We start from the raw sequence: 13,853 nt of genomic DNA, 5'->3' as shown, positions 1-13,853 counted from the left end.
TAAGGTGAGGTAGATCCAGGAAGTGAGGTAATTAAGGTGAGGTAGATCCAGGAAGTGAGGTAATTAAGGTGAGGTAGGGCCAAGAAGTAAGATAAATGAGAAGTTATGTGTAGGAGGTGAGTAAGATGAGGTGGAGCTTGAAAATGAGGTGACCGAGATGAGGTAGGGCCAGGAAGTGACTGAGAATGATGGCGGGGTGGACCAGAGTCCTGTCACCAAGAGACTGGGCAGCTCTGAAGGCTTCTCCCTCGTCTCCAGCAGAGGGCCCCAAAGGCTGTGCACGGTGACACAGCGACATGACGTGGGGACGTGGGTGCCCAGGGGGAGCTCTCAGGATTGCACTCTGCTTTGCTCCAGACCTTCGGTGACCGCGTTCTCTATCCCGCATCCTGGGTGGTCCCCCTTTTCGTGGCCTTTTCAACCATTGGTGCTGCTAATGGAACCTGCTTTACAGCAGGCAGGTAGGAAAGCCATCTTGTCACTCTCTCGGGGTGGGCGGGGAACAACCAAGTCAGTGAGGGACTCCCTGCATCTGGAGGGCTCTGCCAGGTGAAACCCCACTGGAGCCGAGCCCAGAGCATGCTGGGTATACGTGTACAAACTCCGAACAACAGACAAGGGGTGTGGCTTGAACCTCAAAGTAAAGTAGCCAAGGGTGGATAGCCTTGGACCTGGCTTGTGCAGTCTGGTCGGCCTGGGCTCCAAACTGGGGAATGCTGCCCCGTTAGGGCCAGGCAGAGGGAAGGGTCACCAGATGAAGGCTTAGCTTCCGTGGGGGACTTTCTGTGTAGCATGTTCTCCCCCGATGGTCTTTCCTGAACATTCTGTCATGTGCATGCACAAACTTGATTGAGAATTGACAGGCTTTCCTGTGAATGGGCAGCTGTTGACGCTGTAGGCTGCGTCAGTCTCTGTTACAGCTCAACTCTCTGAAGCTGTGGGCAGCTGTGGGTCAGCCCCATGGACAGGTGTCGTCAGCCACTCTGGTTCCCACGGTGCGGACAGTTAACAGCTGTGCGGTTTCTCTTTGAGAGACACATGCTTTAACAAAGCCTCTGTGTCGCCGTATGTGTAACGGGGAGAGGGCGCGAGTTGATTTATCTCAGCTAACTCTAAAAGACTTTAGTTATTATCTTACTGTAAGGGCAAAACTCACGGAATAGGAATGAAAAGTCCAAACTCAAGGTGTGTAACGCAGGAAGAAGAGAAAGCGAGCTGGGCAGGCCCATGGCTTTCTCTGGGTACCCAAAGGGCCACACCCTATCCTGGTCCAGCCTCTTAAAGGTCATTGGCTGACGGAGATTCTCCATCACCTTCCCCTTTTGTCTAAATAAGAGCATTTCATAAACATTTAATACACTTGGATGGGCCAAGTACGAGTTGTTTCTATGAACACTGCTGAGGGGAACATTCCGGAACACGTCTTTGCTCAGGGTAGTGCTCTGAATGAAAAGATTTCCAAGTGCTGTTGACAAATATCACATGTTAAAAATAAATTCACAAAATAATTCTGCTAAAGCCACAGCCAAGTATATATAGGGCCTGGCCCCCCACTTTTCCCAAAGCATTCTGGGCTCAGGCCATGGATCAATGGTGCGTTGCTTACTGAGCATGCTTCAGGTCCTGAGCTCCATCCCTAGCAAGGAAAGAAGGCAAGAGAGTGAGGAAGGGGAGGGAGACAGAGAGGAAAGAAAAGCACCTTTGCTGGTAAATGTGAATTTTGCTTTCTAATTAGCGAGTAACAGCATGTGTTTCTGAGCCACCGTGTGATGTTTCCATACCTGTATGGTATTGTAGAATGAGCACATTAACCTATCCATTACTCCCATGCTTAGCGTGTCCTTCTGGTGAGAATATTTCACAGAAATTCTTAGCAGTTTGGAAATACTCATCAATTATACAGCAGTAGCCATATATATAGACATATCTTTGCAGTTGGAGTTAAGAGTCCTTTGGGTTTCTTCTACCCATGAGCGTTAAGCTGGGCTAGATGAACGATCTGGGTTTGGTTTTCTGAGGAGCCTCACGCTGATTTTAGTCTACAATCCCACTGACAGACTAAGGGTCCTCTTTCCACACATCTTTGCCAGCACTTGAAATTAGTTTTCTAGATAGTAATCATTTTGACTAGAGTGAACGGAATCTCAAAATAATTTCCAGAGGCTAAAGATGTAGAAGACTTTTTCCATATTAAAACTCGAAATTGTTTCTCATACTTGTTTGTGTACATGCATGTGTGTCTGTGAGTGTGCAAGTGCTTTAATGCACACGTAGGGGTCAGTGTATGCCAGGGGCCACCAGGCAGTAGACAGGTCCCGGAGAGGGGATGAGGAGTCAGCAAGAGAAAGATGAGCCAGGCATGATGGTTGGGAGAATCTTGCAGCCAGACTGTTTACATAGAATTCAGTAAGCAGGGATAGATTCATGTTATTAAAAAACATAGATCCTATCGTTTTTGGTTTTAGACATGTGCTTCACTTCCTCTTGCATATCTTTTGGTTATCATTGATAAACTGACAGAATAGAGTTATCTTTTTCTTTCTTTCTTTTATTTATTTATTTTTTTGTTTTGTTTTGTTTTGGTTTGGTTTTTTCGAGACAGGGTTTCTCTGTGGCTTTGGAGCCTGTCCTGGAACTAGCTCTTGTAGACCAGGCAGGTCTCGAACTCACAGAGATCCGCCTGCCTCTGCCTCCAGAGTGCTGGGATTAAAGGCGTGCGCCACCACCACCCTCTTTCTTTTTTTTTTTTTGAGACAGGGTTTCTCTGTGTAGCTCTGGCTCTCCTAGAACTTGCTCTGTAGATCAGACTGGCACTGAATTCACTACGTAGACAAGGCTGGCATCAAACTCAGAGATCCACCTGCCTCCATCCCTGAGTGCTGGGATTAAAGGTGTGTATCACCACCACCCAGACAGAGTTCTCTTTTAAATAATTTTCCCTAAAGTTTAATCATCATTTATAAAGTTACCTTTTATAATCATTTTTACTCACTAACCCCACAGCCCAATCTTTAAGTATCTAGAGGCATATGACAGGAGTTTTTGTGGCCTCAAGGATGCTAGACCAAAAGAAAATCTCCAAGCCAGCCGGACAGATTGCCATATCCCAAGCAGTGAATGGTTAACTTTTTGTTTGTTTGGGTTTTTTTTGTTTTTGTTTTTTGAGGCATGATTTTTCTGTGCAATAGTCCTGGCTGTCCTGGAACCTACTTTATAGACCAGGCTGGCCTTGAACTCACTGAGATCCCCTGCCTCTGCCTCCCAAGTGCTGGGATTAAAGGCATGAACTATTACCACCTGGCCAGTATTATTCTTTGGTCAGAGTGGCCAAGAAAAATTCTCAGGCCAGAGATGCTACAGTTATTATTCAAATTCTGGCATAATATATATTCTATATCGTTATATAATTTATTTGTCTAATCCTGGCCTTCTTTTCTTCTTTGCTCATAAGATATCATAGCCTCTGCATGAACTAACTTTTTTAAGAAGGGAGGTCCTGACATCTCATTCTCTTATCATCTTTCTGAAGCATCTTTTGCCCATCAATATGTCTCTGTGTAGGGCAGAGGTAACTCCAGCTAATCTGTGTTGCACTAGATGCCATGTAGTCGCCTGAGTGTATAGTGGGAAGTTCGTGCGTCTGTGTATATTCTATGGTTCTTCCTTGGGGTTGATTTATGGGCTTCCTTAATCAGTGACCTTCTAATTTTAGTTTGAAGTCTATTTTGTTATATATTAGAACAGCAACACCTGCTTATTGCCCATACCATTTGCTTTAAACACCATTTCCATTCTCTCACCCTCCGGTATCTTTTCTGGAGAGATGCATTTCTCAGAGGCAACAGTTGGATAAGGCCCACTTTTGTTTAATTATTTGAGTCAGGGTCTCTCCACATTGCCTGCTGTCCTGAACTCACAGCACCTGCCTCTGCCTGAGTTAACGGCATGCACCAGCATGTCCAGCATGATCCGCTTCTGAGTCAATCTACTAGCCTGTGTATTTTAAATCAGGGAATTAATACCGTATATATTCTGTTATTGGTATCTGTCATTTTCTGATTTCGGAGTGTTTGAAGTTTTCCTAGTTTTATTATTGTAGCATAGATTATTCTTTCCCATAATCTCATATATGCTGCCATTTTCCACTTCCTTCTGAAAGATTCCTTCAAGTATCTTTTTTTCCCTCTTTTTTTCTTTCTTTCTTTTTTCCTCTGTGTAAGAACTGTCCTGGAACTAGCTCCAGGCTGGCCTCTAACTTGTAGAAATCCACCTGCCTCTGCCACCACTACCCCCCCCCCCGTGCTAGAATTAAAGGTGTGCCACCACCGCCCAGCTCCTTCAAGTATCTTTAGTAGAGTTGGTTTAGTGGTAATGAATTCCTTTAGTCTGTTTTTATTATAGGAAGTTTTTCTTCTCCAATAATAACATATACCTTTGCTGGGTATAGTCATGTAGGTTGATAATTCTCTCATTTCAAGACCTCTTGGCTTTATAAAAATTACATGTATGGGTCTTGAGTGTGGGTGCACACATCTCGCGCACATGGGGGGGTGGTCAGAGGACAATGTTTGGAAGTTAGTTCTGTCCATCATATGGTTTCCGTGGCCCAACTCTGGTTGACAGGCTTGGAAGCAGGGTCCTTTGCCCACTCAGCTATCTTAAGTCCCTCCTCCTGGCTTTTAAAACTGCTGCTGAGAGAAACCTGCTATGGTTTTGATAGGTCTCCTGCTATAGAGGAATTGGTGCTTTTCTTTTGCCTCTTTCAATACACATGGGGAGACTGACATCTTGTGAACACTAAGTCTTCCAACTCATGGACACAGACTGCGACCCCCTCGGGTTTTTGAGTTTTCAGTATACAGTTTTGAGCGTCGTTTCTCATATTTATTCCAAAGCACTGCTTATTTCTTCATGCTAGTTATGTAAATTTTAAATATCATTTCCAATAGTCTCTTGGCAGTTTAATTAAGTACAAATATTCTGAGAGTCTTACTTTGTAGCCCAAGCTGGCCTGACACTATGTAGATCAGGATAGCCTCTCTCAGAGATACATCTGCATCTGCCCTCCTGCCCAATGCTGATTAAAGGTGTACACCACCACACCTAGTTCACAGATAAAAATCTGACATCTATATCGGTATAAGTTCCCTCAGACTTTGCTCTTGTAATTTTACAACATGTGGTAAACATACAGTCATGCAGGCGTCATCTATAACCCAGTTCTAACATATATACAACGTCCGAGGCGGTTCCTTCTACTTGATCTGTTACTCCTTCCACCTGCCCGCTACCACCAGGAGGGTAGACGGCTCCTGCTTCCACAGCTGTGCTTGTTCTGTGTCTTCATCTAAATGATGTCTGCAGCTGATTCTTTCAGACAGCATGTGACTGAGTTCATCCAAACTGCAGTGTATCAGCGCATTTCCTTCCCTGAGGAGAGCACTCCCCTGTATGGTAAACAATGCTGCTTATCACCAGTGAACTTTGTGTTATTTTTATTTTGGGCTTTAAGCTTAATATTGTTATGGAACTCATCTGTTTTTTCATGTATGTATTTTTTTTATGTGAAGCATATTTTCATCTTGGATAAATTCCTAAGAATAAAATTGCTAGCTTACACAATAACTTGAATTTTTATCTATTTTATTTTTTTGGTTTTCTTTTTTTTTAAATATTTATTTATTTCTTATGTATACAATATTCTGTCTGTGCCTGCAGGCCAGAAGAGGGCACCAGACCTCATTACAGGTGGTTGTGAGCCACCATGTGGTTGCCGGGAATTGAACTCAGGACCTTTGGAAGAGCAGGCAATGCTCTTAACCGCTGAGCCATCTCTCCAGCCCTTTTTTTGGTTTTCTGAGAGGGTTTCTCTGCAAAGTCCTGGCTGCCTGGGAACTTGCTCTGTAGATCAGGCTGGCCTTGAACTCACAGAGATCTGCCTGCCTCTGCCTCCTGAGTGCTGGGATTAAAGTTAAAGGCGCGTGCCACTACCACCCAGCAAAACCTTGGTTTTCAGCTGGAAGGATTTTTCTCTCTAAGCTAAAGTTGCTGAGGTTGTTCTACAATCTAAATAAACTTTTATATTTTTATTTTTTGTTGACATAAAACCTACGAGTGTATCTAGATTGTAGAACCCCAAGTATCAGCTGACATAAATTTTAAGTCCTTATCCAGTGTGTATTTGGGAGAGAAAAGTGGGTTCCACATTTGTGATGCTAAAGCAGTAGGACTTGTCGAGATGTGGCTCAGCGGTAGAACTGTGCTCAGCCTGTGCCCGGGCCTGATTTCATCCCCGAACAATAATGAAAAGGGGCCAGTCTATTAAAAAAAAAAAAAAGACCTGTCTGATTCCCTTAGTTACTTACAAAATTATAAAAATTATGTTGTAGACATTTCTCTTAAGAAAAGACTTAATGGAGCATGTGCCCTTACACAGGCAGTGCCTCTCCCTAAATCCTGTCTTTCAGAGAGGCTGCCAAGGTGTTCTGGGAGATGTCTTTGGCCTATGTAATTTTACCACACTGTAGCTAGAAACTGTAGTCTTTATTGATAAGTATTTTGAAAAATCCTCGGTTTGTCGTTTCTCTGCCAATGGAATCAACCAAATCCAGTCAAATTAATAAGACCAGGTTTTAATAAACATAACAAAGCAACTCCCGGGTGACTTTGGGAAAGGCAGGAGAGAAATTACCTGGCAGGTCTAGGGTTCGGGTCTTAAATACCCTGTAGGATGGCATCTTGATCAGCTCCAAGGGAGGAGCTGACCCTTGGCAGGCTTTCTCTGGGGCGGGGTCTGCAATGGGAGGAGTGGGCCCTGGTTCTCAGCTGAACATCTGGGCTGAGTCTGGCCTGGGGTAAAGAGGCTAGAGCAGAGCTTCCAACTAAATGTTACCGACATAAATATTTGAGAAATAGTTTGTTTAGATTTTATAGTCAATTTTCAGTTTGTGTGCCTGTGTGTTAGTATGTGCACGTGAGTAGGATAGCATGGAAGCCAGAGGCATCAGGTCCCCTGAAGCTGGAGTGACAGGCATTTGTGACCCACCCAGCATACATACTGGCAATTCAAGTTGGGTCCTATGCAAGAGGAGTATGCACCCTTTCCTGAGCCATCTTTATAGCCCCCATTTTATTTTTGTGTGAGAGCATATGGGGTGCCAAAGGTGTCAGATTCCCTTGAACTAGAGTCACAGACAATTAGGAGTCACCTGCCATGGGACTGGAAACTGAGCTCAGGTCCTCTGGAAGATCAGCAAGTGCTCTCGAGTTCTTGAGCATGGCAACGTTCCTACATGGTTCAGAGCTTTCATCTATCTCCGCATCACATTTTAAACAGTGTTTGCTGGACAAGGAGGAATTTGGGAAACGGGTCTGTCACTCATGTCTGTTCAGGCACCCTAGTGAGCCTTTAGAACATGGGAGCCCCAGGGACGAGGGTGTGTTTGCTTCCTTGCCCTGACTGGGTTCCACACCCAGGACTAGTTTATGCTTTTCTTCTTCTTGCGTAACTTTGGGAGTCGAGCAAGTATCTACTCATAAACCATGCCCCCCCACCCTAATGACTTCCACAGAGCCAGGATGAACTCCTCACAGTGCAGTAGCCGCCATACTTGGCCCTGCAGCCCCTTCTGGAGGACACGCTAGCACGTCCTCGCCAGCGACCTCAGAGGTGCGTCCTCAGTGCTCCCATTGTTCTTTCAGACTCATCTACGTGGCAGGCCGAGAGGGCCACATGCTCAAAGTGCTCTCGTATGTCAGCGTCAAGCACCTCACACCCGCCCCTGCCCTCATATTTTATGTAAGTATGAGCACTGCCTGACACGGCTGGAGCCGCAGCAGCCGTGGCTAGAAAGCAGGCCATCTTTCTCTGCAGTAGATGAAGTAGACATGCGCTCTTGAGCCCAGGCCTTTCTGAGTGAGCCAGGCTCCCTCAACCCAGAATCTTCCAAGCTTATGCACTCTGCTTCTTACACGTATGGCCATACAATATGAAGGCCTATAGCTTCAGGGTGGGGAATAAGGCATGTCCTGGCAGCTAATGGACTCTGACTTCAGCCTGTTAACTTGGCTGTGGTTTCTTAGGGACAGGTAGACCTGGCTTAGGGCCAAAGGACTACAATGATGTCCATTTCCCCACTCTGAAGATGAGCAAACACTGGCATCCCAGGCCATAAATGCAGTCCCAACTGGACCTGAGTTTCACCAGCTGACTACCTGTAGCAAAAACTCCCCAAGTTAAGTCAGCCTTATAAAACTGTTGCACAAAATGTGTGTAGAGTTTGTTTCTTCTTAACACCATGACTTTAGGTCAGACATGGTGGTCCATATCTACAATCCCAGCACTCAGGAGGCTGAGGTGGGAAGATCACAAGCTCCAGGCTAGCTTGGGCTATAAAGACTGTGTGTACATGTGCATGCACGCACATGCATGTGAGTGTACATATGCAAGGGCACGACTTTATAGACTCAAGTTGTCCAAGCTCTTCTTGTAGAGCCCTGAGAACAACTCAGTCAGGCTGAGCTGGCCTGGTGGGAGGCAGAGGCAGGCCCACATAGTAGAAGCTGTTGCTTCCGTCTTCTGTGAGGACAAGGACAATGTCTGTACACCGAGGACCTAGAATGTCACTCTTCTTCCTACTAGGGCATCATAGCCATCATTTACATCATCCCTGGTGACATCAACTCCCTAGTCAATTATTTCAGTTTTGCTGCATGGATGTTTTATGGGATGACAATTCTAGGACTCGTGGTGATGAGATTCACAAGGAAAGACCTAGAAAGGCCCATCAAGGTAAGTCTGTGTTTGAATGTCACAGCAGCTTTGGTTTCTGGGGGGAAAACGGGAGGCAGTCATTTCTGACGCCATCCTGCCTGCTCTGCTCTTGAGCTTCCTCCTGCTCATTTCAAAGGACGGCTTGTGGTCCACACAGCTGCTGGTGAACTCACGCATCAGGCTGCAGGAGGATCTGCGCCCCGCCTCTACCCGGTTCTGACATGCTTATACAATGACGGGGACTTTGGAACTGGCCTTCCTGTACCCCCAGCACTTAGTAACAGAGGAGGAAAGATTGCTATGAGCTTAGGCCAGCAAGGGATACATCTTTCTATATGAGACCTTGTCTTGGGGTGAAGGGAGGCATAGACAGGGGAGAGAGTCTTAGTTAAAATTTCTATTGCTGTGAAGAAACACTGTGACCATGGCAACTGTTATAAAAGAAAACATTCAATTGAGTTGGTGGCTTACAGTTTCAGAGGTTTAGTTCATTATCACCACAGCGGGGAGCTGAGAGTGCAGCAGGTGCTGGAGCTCACAGTCCTACAATTGGTCCAAAGGCAAAAGGATGTTTTCCGTCTCACTGGGTGTGGCTTGAGCATATCTGAGACCTTAAAAACCACCTCCACAGCACACACTTCCTCTAACAAGGTCACACCTCCAAATAGTGTTGCTCCCTTGGGGGAGCCATTTTCTTTGAAACAACTCAAAACAGCACTTAAGACAAAGATAAAAAAAGACATCAGAAATGACAACTGAGTTAATAGCTAGGAAACCTACTCACCGATTTCCCAGCAACGGTGCTCACAAAGCTGCAGGAGAAACAGAATCAAACACACTAACAGGTGACGTGAAAACTCCCTTCAGTCTGCATCAGGTCCAGATCCATTCTAAGAAAATAAACCGAGGTCTGGTCTGGAGACTACAGAGAGGTGGCGAGCAGCCTGGGTTCAGAGCTTAGGCTCACAGCAGGCTCTGAACATCTAAGAGGCCCCCCTCGAGGCATGTGAGCGGCCAGGTGTGTTTTCCTTCCTTCACCTCCAATCACCTGTTTGCAGGAAGTGAGAGTTAACCTGTGGAGGAAAATATCCCCCAAAGCTAGAGCCAGACACTGCATGCTGTCAGTCATCCAGTTTCTCCAAGACAAGAGAGGCAAGGGGAGGGAGGAAATATTGAAGTTGAAAGCAGGAAGCCTTCATTTGCTAGAGGTGCACACTTACTTTGTAGCTCAGATGAAGCATCTGCTTTTTTAGATTCTAGCAGAGCAAGCCAGCGTTGGAAGGGGTGAAAAGATGGGCAAAGGCGCTAGCTCAGTCCACACGTGTGCAGTTTCTCAGTTTCAAAGGGAACGAGGGCAGTGCGGCTCATGTGCTGATGCTCTGCTTGCAGGTGCCCATCGTCATCCCTATCTTGGTGATTCTCGTCTCCATTTTTTTGGTGTTGGCCCCGATCATCAGTAAGCCAGCCTGGGAGTATCTCTACTGTGTGCTGTTCATACTGAGTGGACTCATATTCTACTTCCTGTTTGTTCACTACAAGTTCGGATGGGCCCAGAGAATCTCCAGTAAGTGTGGACAGAAGGTCTGAAAACCAAGTGCCTCTGACTTTCACTTCCAGCACATCACTCCTTCAGGACAGGACTGTACTCTCCAGTGTCACCCTCTGGGCCCACCTTTGGTGTCTCTCGGTCCCCTCTATACTACGAGGAGGAGGGGAAAGTACCATTTATTCTGTACTGCAAAGTACACACTAGCTGCTAACAATTTACCATTAGGACCACCCTGAGGGCGTAGCTCAGCAGCATCTACAGCATCTCATTAGATGGGCTCTCTCAGGAAGACCAGCTTCTGTTGTTTTGAGGCAGGACCCCTGGCCACTGCTTTCTTTTGAGAGACCCGTGGCAGACATCTAAGAGGCTCAGTTACAGCCCAAAGACATCCCAAAGTTATAGCTAGAAACAGGTATGGGACAAGGGCCTGAGTCCCCCTACACCGAGGCCACAGGCCTCTGTTTTCTGCTCTCCTGATTCTCAGCTGTTTGGATAAGTGTTTTGTTTTTTGCAGACAGGGTTTTCCTATGTACCCCTGGCTGTCCTGGAACCTATTTTGTAGACCAGGCTGACCACGAACTCAGAGAGTCACCTGCCTCTGCTTCCGAGTGACAGGATTAAAGGAGTGTACCACCACACCCAGCTGGACGAGTGCTTTAAAAAGCTAGTTGCAAGCCAGGCAGTGGTGGAGTGCAGCTTTAATCCCAGCACTCGAGAGGTAATCTCTGTGAGTTCCAGGACAGGCTTGAAAGCTACAGAGAAACCCTGTCTCAAAAAAACCAAAGAAAAACGAAAAAGAAAGAAATATGCTATGTGGCTAGTTGCATTAGTGCCCTCATTTCTGGATGGAAAGTTAGTGCCAAGCAGCACGAACAGCCTGAACTGCACCTGGTTTTGGGTTGGCTGGCACCCTAACTCTAGGTCTTCCTGCCTCAACCTCACTAGTGCTGGGGTTCCAGGTGTCACGAACTCAGCTGTGTCTTACTTGTAAAGTCTCACTATATCACATCCAGTGCTTTTCTGCCATAAAGCAGATTATGTCACAAGAAACTCTACTTACCAAAGTCAGCTGGGAAAGTTGGCACCTCACTCACCTCACAGCGATACAAGAATTAAGGAGGAAAATTAATTTCTTATTGACCGAAGTAAACTATGGTGATCTCCTTCCTGACTCACTAGCCCCAAACCTCTTCAAAGAGAATAAAGGCTGCAGAAAGGTGCAGACCGCCAGAGCGAAGTTGCAGTTGGCCATCCGGACAGGATAACTGGCAACCTGGAGAGCCAAGCTGCTCCTCTAGGAACTGTTAGGGCTCTACGGCAAACACCTATAACCACAGCTCTCAGGAGGCTGAACCAGGGAGACCATGTGTTTGAGGCCAGGCGGTGCTACACAGCAAGACCCTGATTCAAAAAACAAAGCACAAAAACCACTGAAGTGGCTTAAGCTGGTGAAAGTAAAGCAAAAAAAAAAAAAAATTGTATTTTAAACAAAATGTAGTCCTAGTTACCTCAGATTTACTAGAGCTGCAAACACATAACAGTCTTGTTCTCCCTGCATTGTGAATTGTTGGGGAGAAAATAAAATTGCGAGTTCCTACTTCGTGGTAGGGAAATAACCAACCTGAAAGCTGACACAGTGAGTAGGGCAGTTCCGACCCCCAGTTGTCCCTCAAGCAGGCTCTCAGGAGACAGACAGCACATCACCAGAGTCAGAAAAGGGAAGCCTGTGACCACACTGTTCTAACTACATTTTTGCCTTGGCTTCTGTTCCAGGGCCGGTCACCAAGCACCTGCAGTTGCTGATGGAAGTTGTCCCACCAGAGAAGGACCCGGAGTAAACCGTCCATCACACATAGCCCAAAGCTACAATCAATTTATTTTTGTAAGCAACTATTTGTGGTTATTTCTTCCTGGTGTTTTTCTTAATGAAAACATGTATTCAGCTATTTGTTTAATGTTATTATTCTTAGCTATCCTTAATTCTCTGTGTTAAGGTTCTTAAGTAGAGGTAAGAGATGTTTCCAGACGTTATCAGGAGTGCTAGATGTGGACGCATGATCAGGAGACAAAAGCAGGTAGATCTCTGTGACTTTGAGACCAGCCTGGTCTACAATGAGTGTTCCAGGCCAGCCAGAACCTTGTCTCAGAAATAAACAAAACCCACGAGTTAGCAGGAGGCGTTACCTAAGAGGACTGGTGGTGAGGGAGGGGCTGCAGAACAGCATCTCTATTATAGTACATGCCACTCAACTGAACAACGAGGAAGCTGTGGAGGAAGCTCAGGAGTTAGCGCTTGCCTAGCACATGCAAGGCTCTGTGCCTGTCAGGGCAGAGAACAGTAACCACAGGCAGCCCTAACCTGTCCCCTCCGCCCTTTTATGAAGTTGCTGCTACTTTTGCTCAGCTCGACACAGACACTGGCAGGGTTTTAAATGTGCTTTTATCCTCCCTCCCCTCCCTCAGTGCTGTCACTCCCATGTCTTACCATGTGCCGTGCACAGCTGGTCTCTGCCCACTGCAACTGTCCAAGGGACTCTGTTGGTGTCAGTGTCACCCATGCCCCAACTTACTACTACCTTCACAGGCACTTTGCTTTCTACAAAGTGTGAATAGAATGTTACTTTGCATTTGACCCAGAGCAAAGCACTGTGAACAACACATTTCTGTAGAACACTGGGGCTTTATTGATGATCCACCACATAATAATAATAATGCTCATATCACATAGGAGCAACTCTAGAGCACAGACTCAAGTATTTCCACCTCATATTTTAAAAATTTACCCCAAACAGTACATTTTAATATAGTACAGAAAAGAACTGATTGCTTGCATAGCCAGCCTCCGATGTGCCACAAAATGTTGCTCAGAGGTTTAAATATTGGAAAATTTGACCATGTGAAAAAAGAAATGATTTAAACAGAGCTGTCTCACCATTTCCCTGGATTTTCTGAGACAGCCTGCTACTTGCACTCAGTGTATCCAGTGCTACCACTGTCCCCCACCAGCTGGGTGGACCTGCATCCTTACAAATACAAATGGACAGCGGCACAGCCCAGCCCTACCGCTGAATTGTTCCAGCAAGACACCATGCTTTCTGCTGTCTCAAGAGCCTCTTTGCTTTATGGCCATTCTGATATTTGCCAATCAATCTGAGAGTCACAGCGGCAGAAAGGATGTGTTCCTGGTAGTTGCCCAGGCTGGGCACAGGTCTGCCCCTCTGCACTGCTGCTGTCCAAGTCAGCTGCCCACCCTACACAGCCTCTTTGGTGCTACATGTGCTCAGGTCTTATTTTATAGATGAGAAAACCAAGAGTCAGCAAAGGCCCAGTCCTGCTCTTGGCACAGCAAGCCAAGAGTTTGCCTCAGGCTGTGCCAGTGGCTCACTATAGGGGATTACAGGTCTGGACAGATGTGTTTCTATTTTTAGTTCAGTTTTATGACATTGGGTCTTATAAAGCCCAGGCTGACCTGAAACTTCCTGGTCCCCATTTTTACCTCTCAAATGCTGGGCCACCATGCCCATCTTCACT

The 13,853-nt window shown here is 46.1% G+C and overlaps 1 protein-coding gene across 1 annotated transcript in view; it reads left to right on the top strand.

The window, feature by feature from the left end:
• Slc7a9 (solute carrier family 7 member 9) overlaps nucleotides 1-12,173 on the top strand; it is a 20,389-nt gene extending 8,216 nt beyond the window's left edge. Inside the window, exons 8-12 of the mRNA XM_026789915.1 lie at nucleotides 322-461; nucleotides 7,702-7,798; nucleotides 8,642-8,791; nucleotides 10,163-10,337; nucleotides 12,096-12,173. Coding sequence (XP_026645716.1) covers nucleotides 322-461; nucleotides 7,702-7,798; nucleotides 8,642-8,791; nucleotides 10,163-10,337; nucleotides 12,096-12,160 — 627 coding nt within the window. The 3' untranslated portion in view covers nucleotides 12,161-12,173. The remainder of the gene's footprint in view (nucleotides 1-321; nucleotides 462-7,701; nucleotides 7,799-8,641; nucleotides 8,792-10,162; nucleotides 10,338-12,095) is intronic.
• Nucleotides 12,174-13,853: the final 1,680 nt, after the last annotated feature.

Source organism: Microtus ochrogaster, unplaced genomic scaffold (genome assembly GCF_000317375.1).
Source record: "Microtus ochrogaster isolate Prairie Vole_2 unplaced genomic scaffold, MicOch1.0 UNK32, whole genome shotgun sequence".
NCBI classification, from domain to species: Eukaryota; Metazoa; Chordata; class Mammalia; order Rodentia; family Cricetidae; genus Microtus; species Microtus ochrogaster.
The sequence above is the reverse complement of the archived record's forward strand: the minus strand, read 5'-3'. Positions and strand labels throughout refer to the sequence as shown.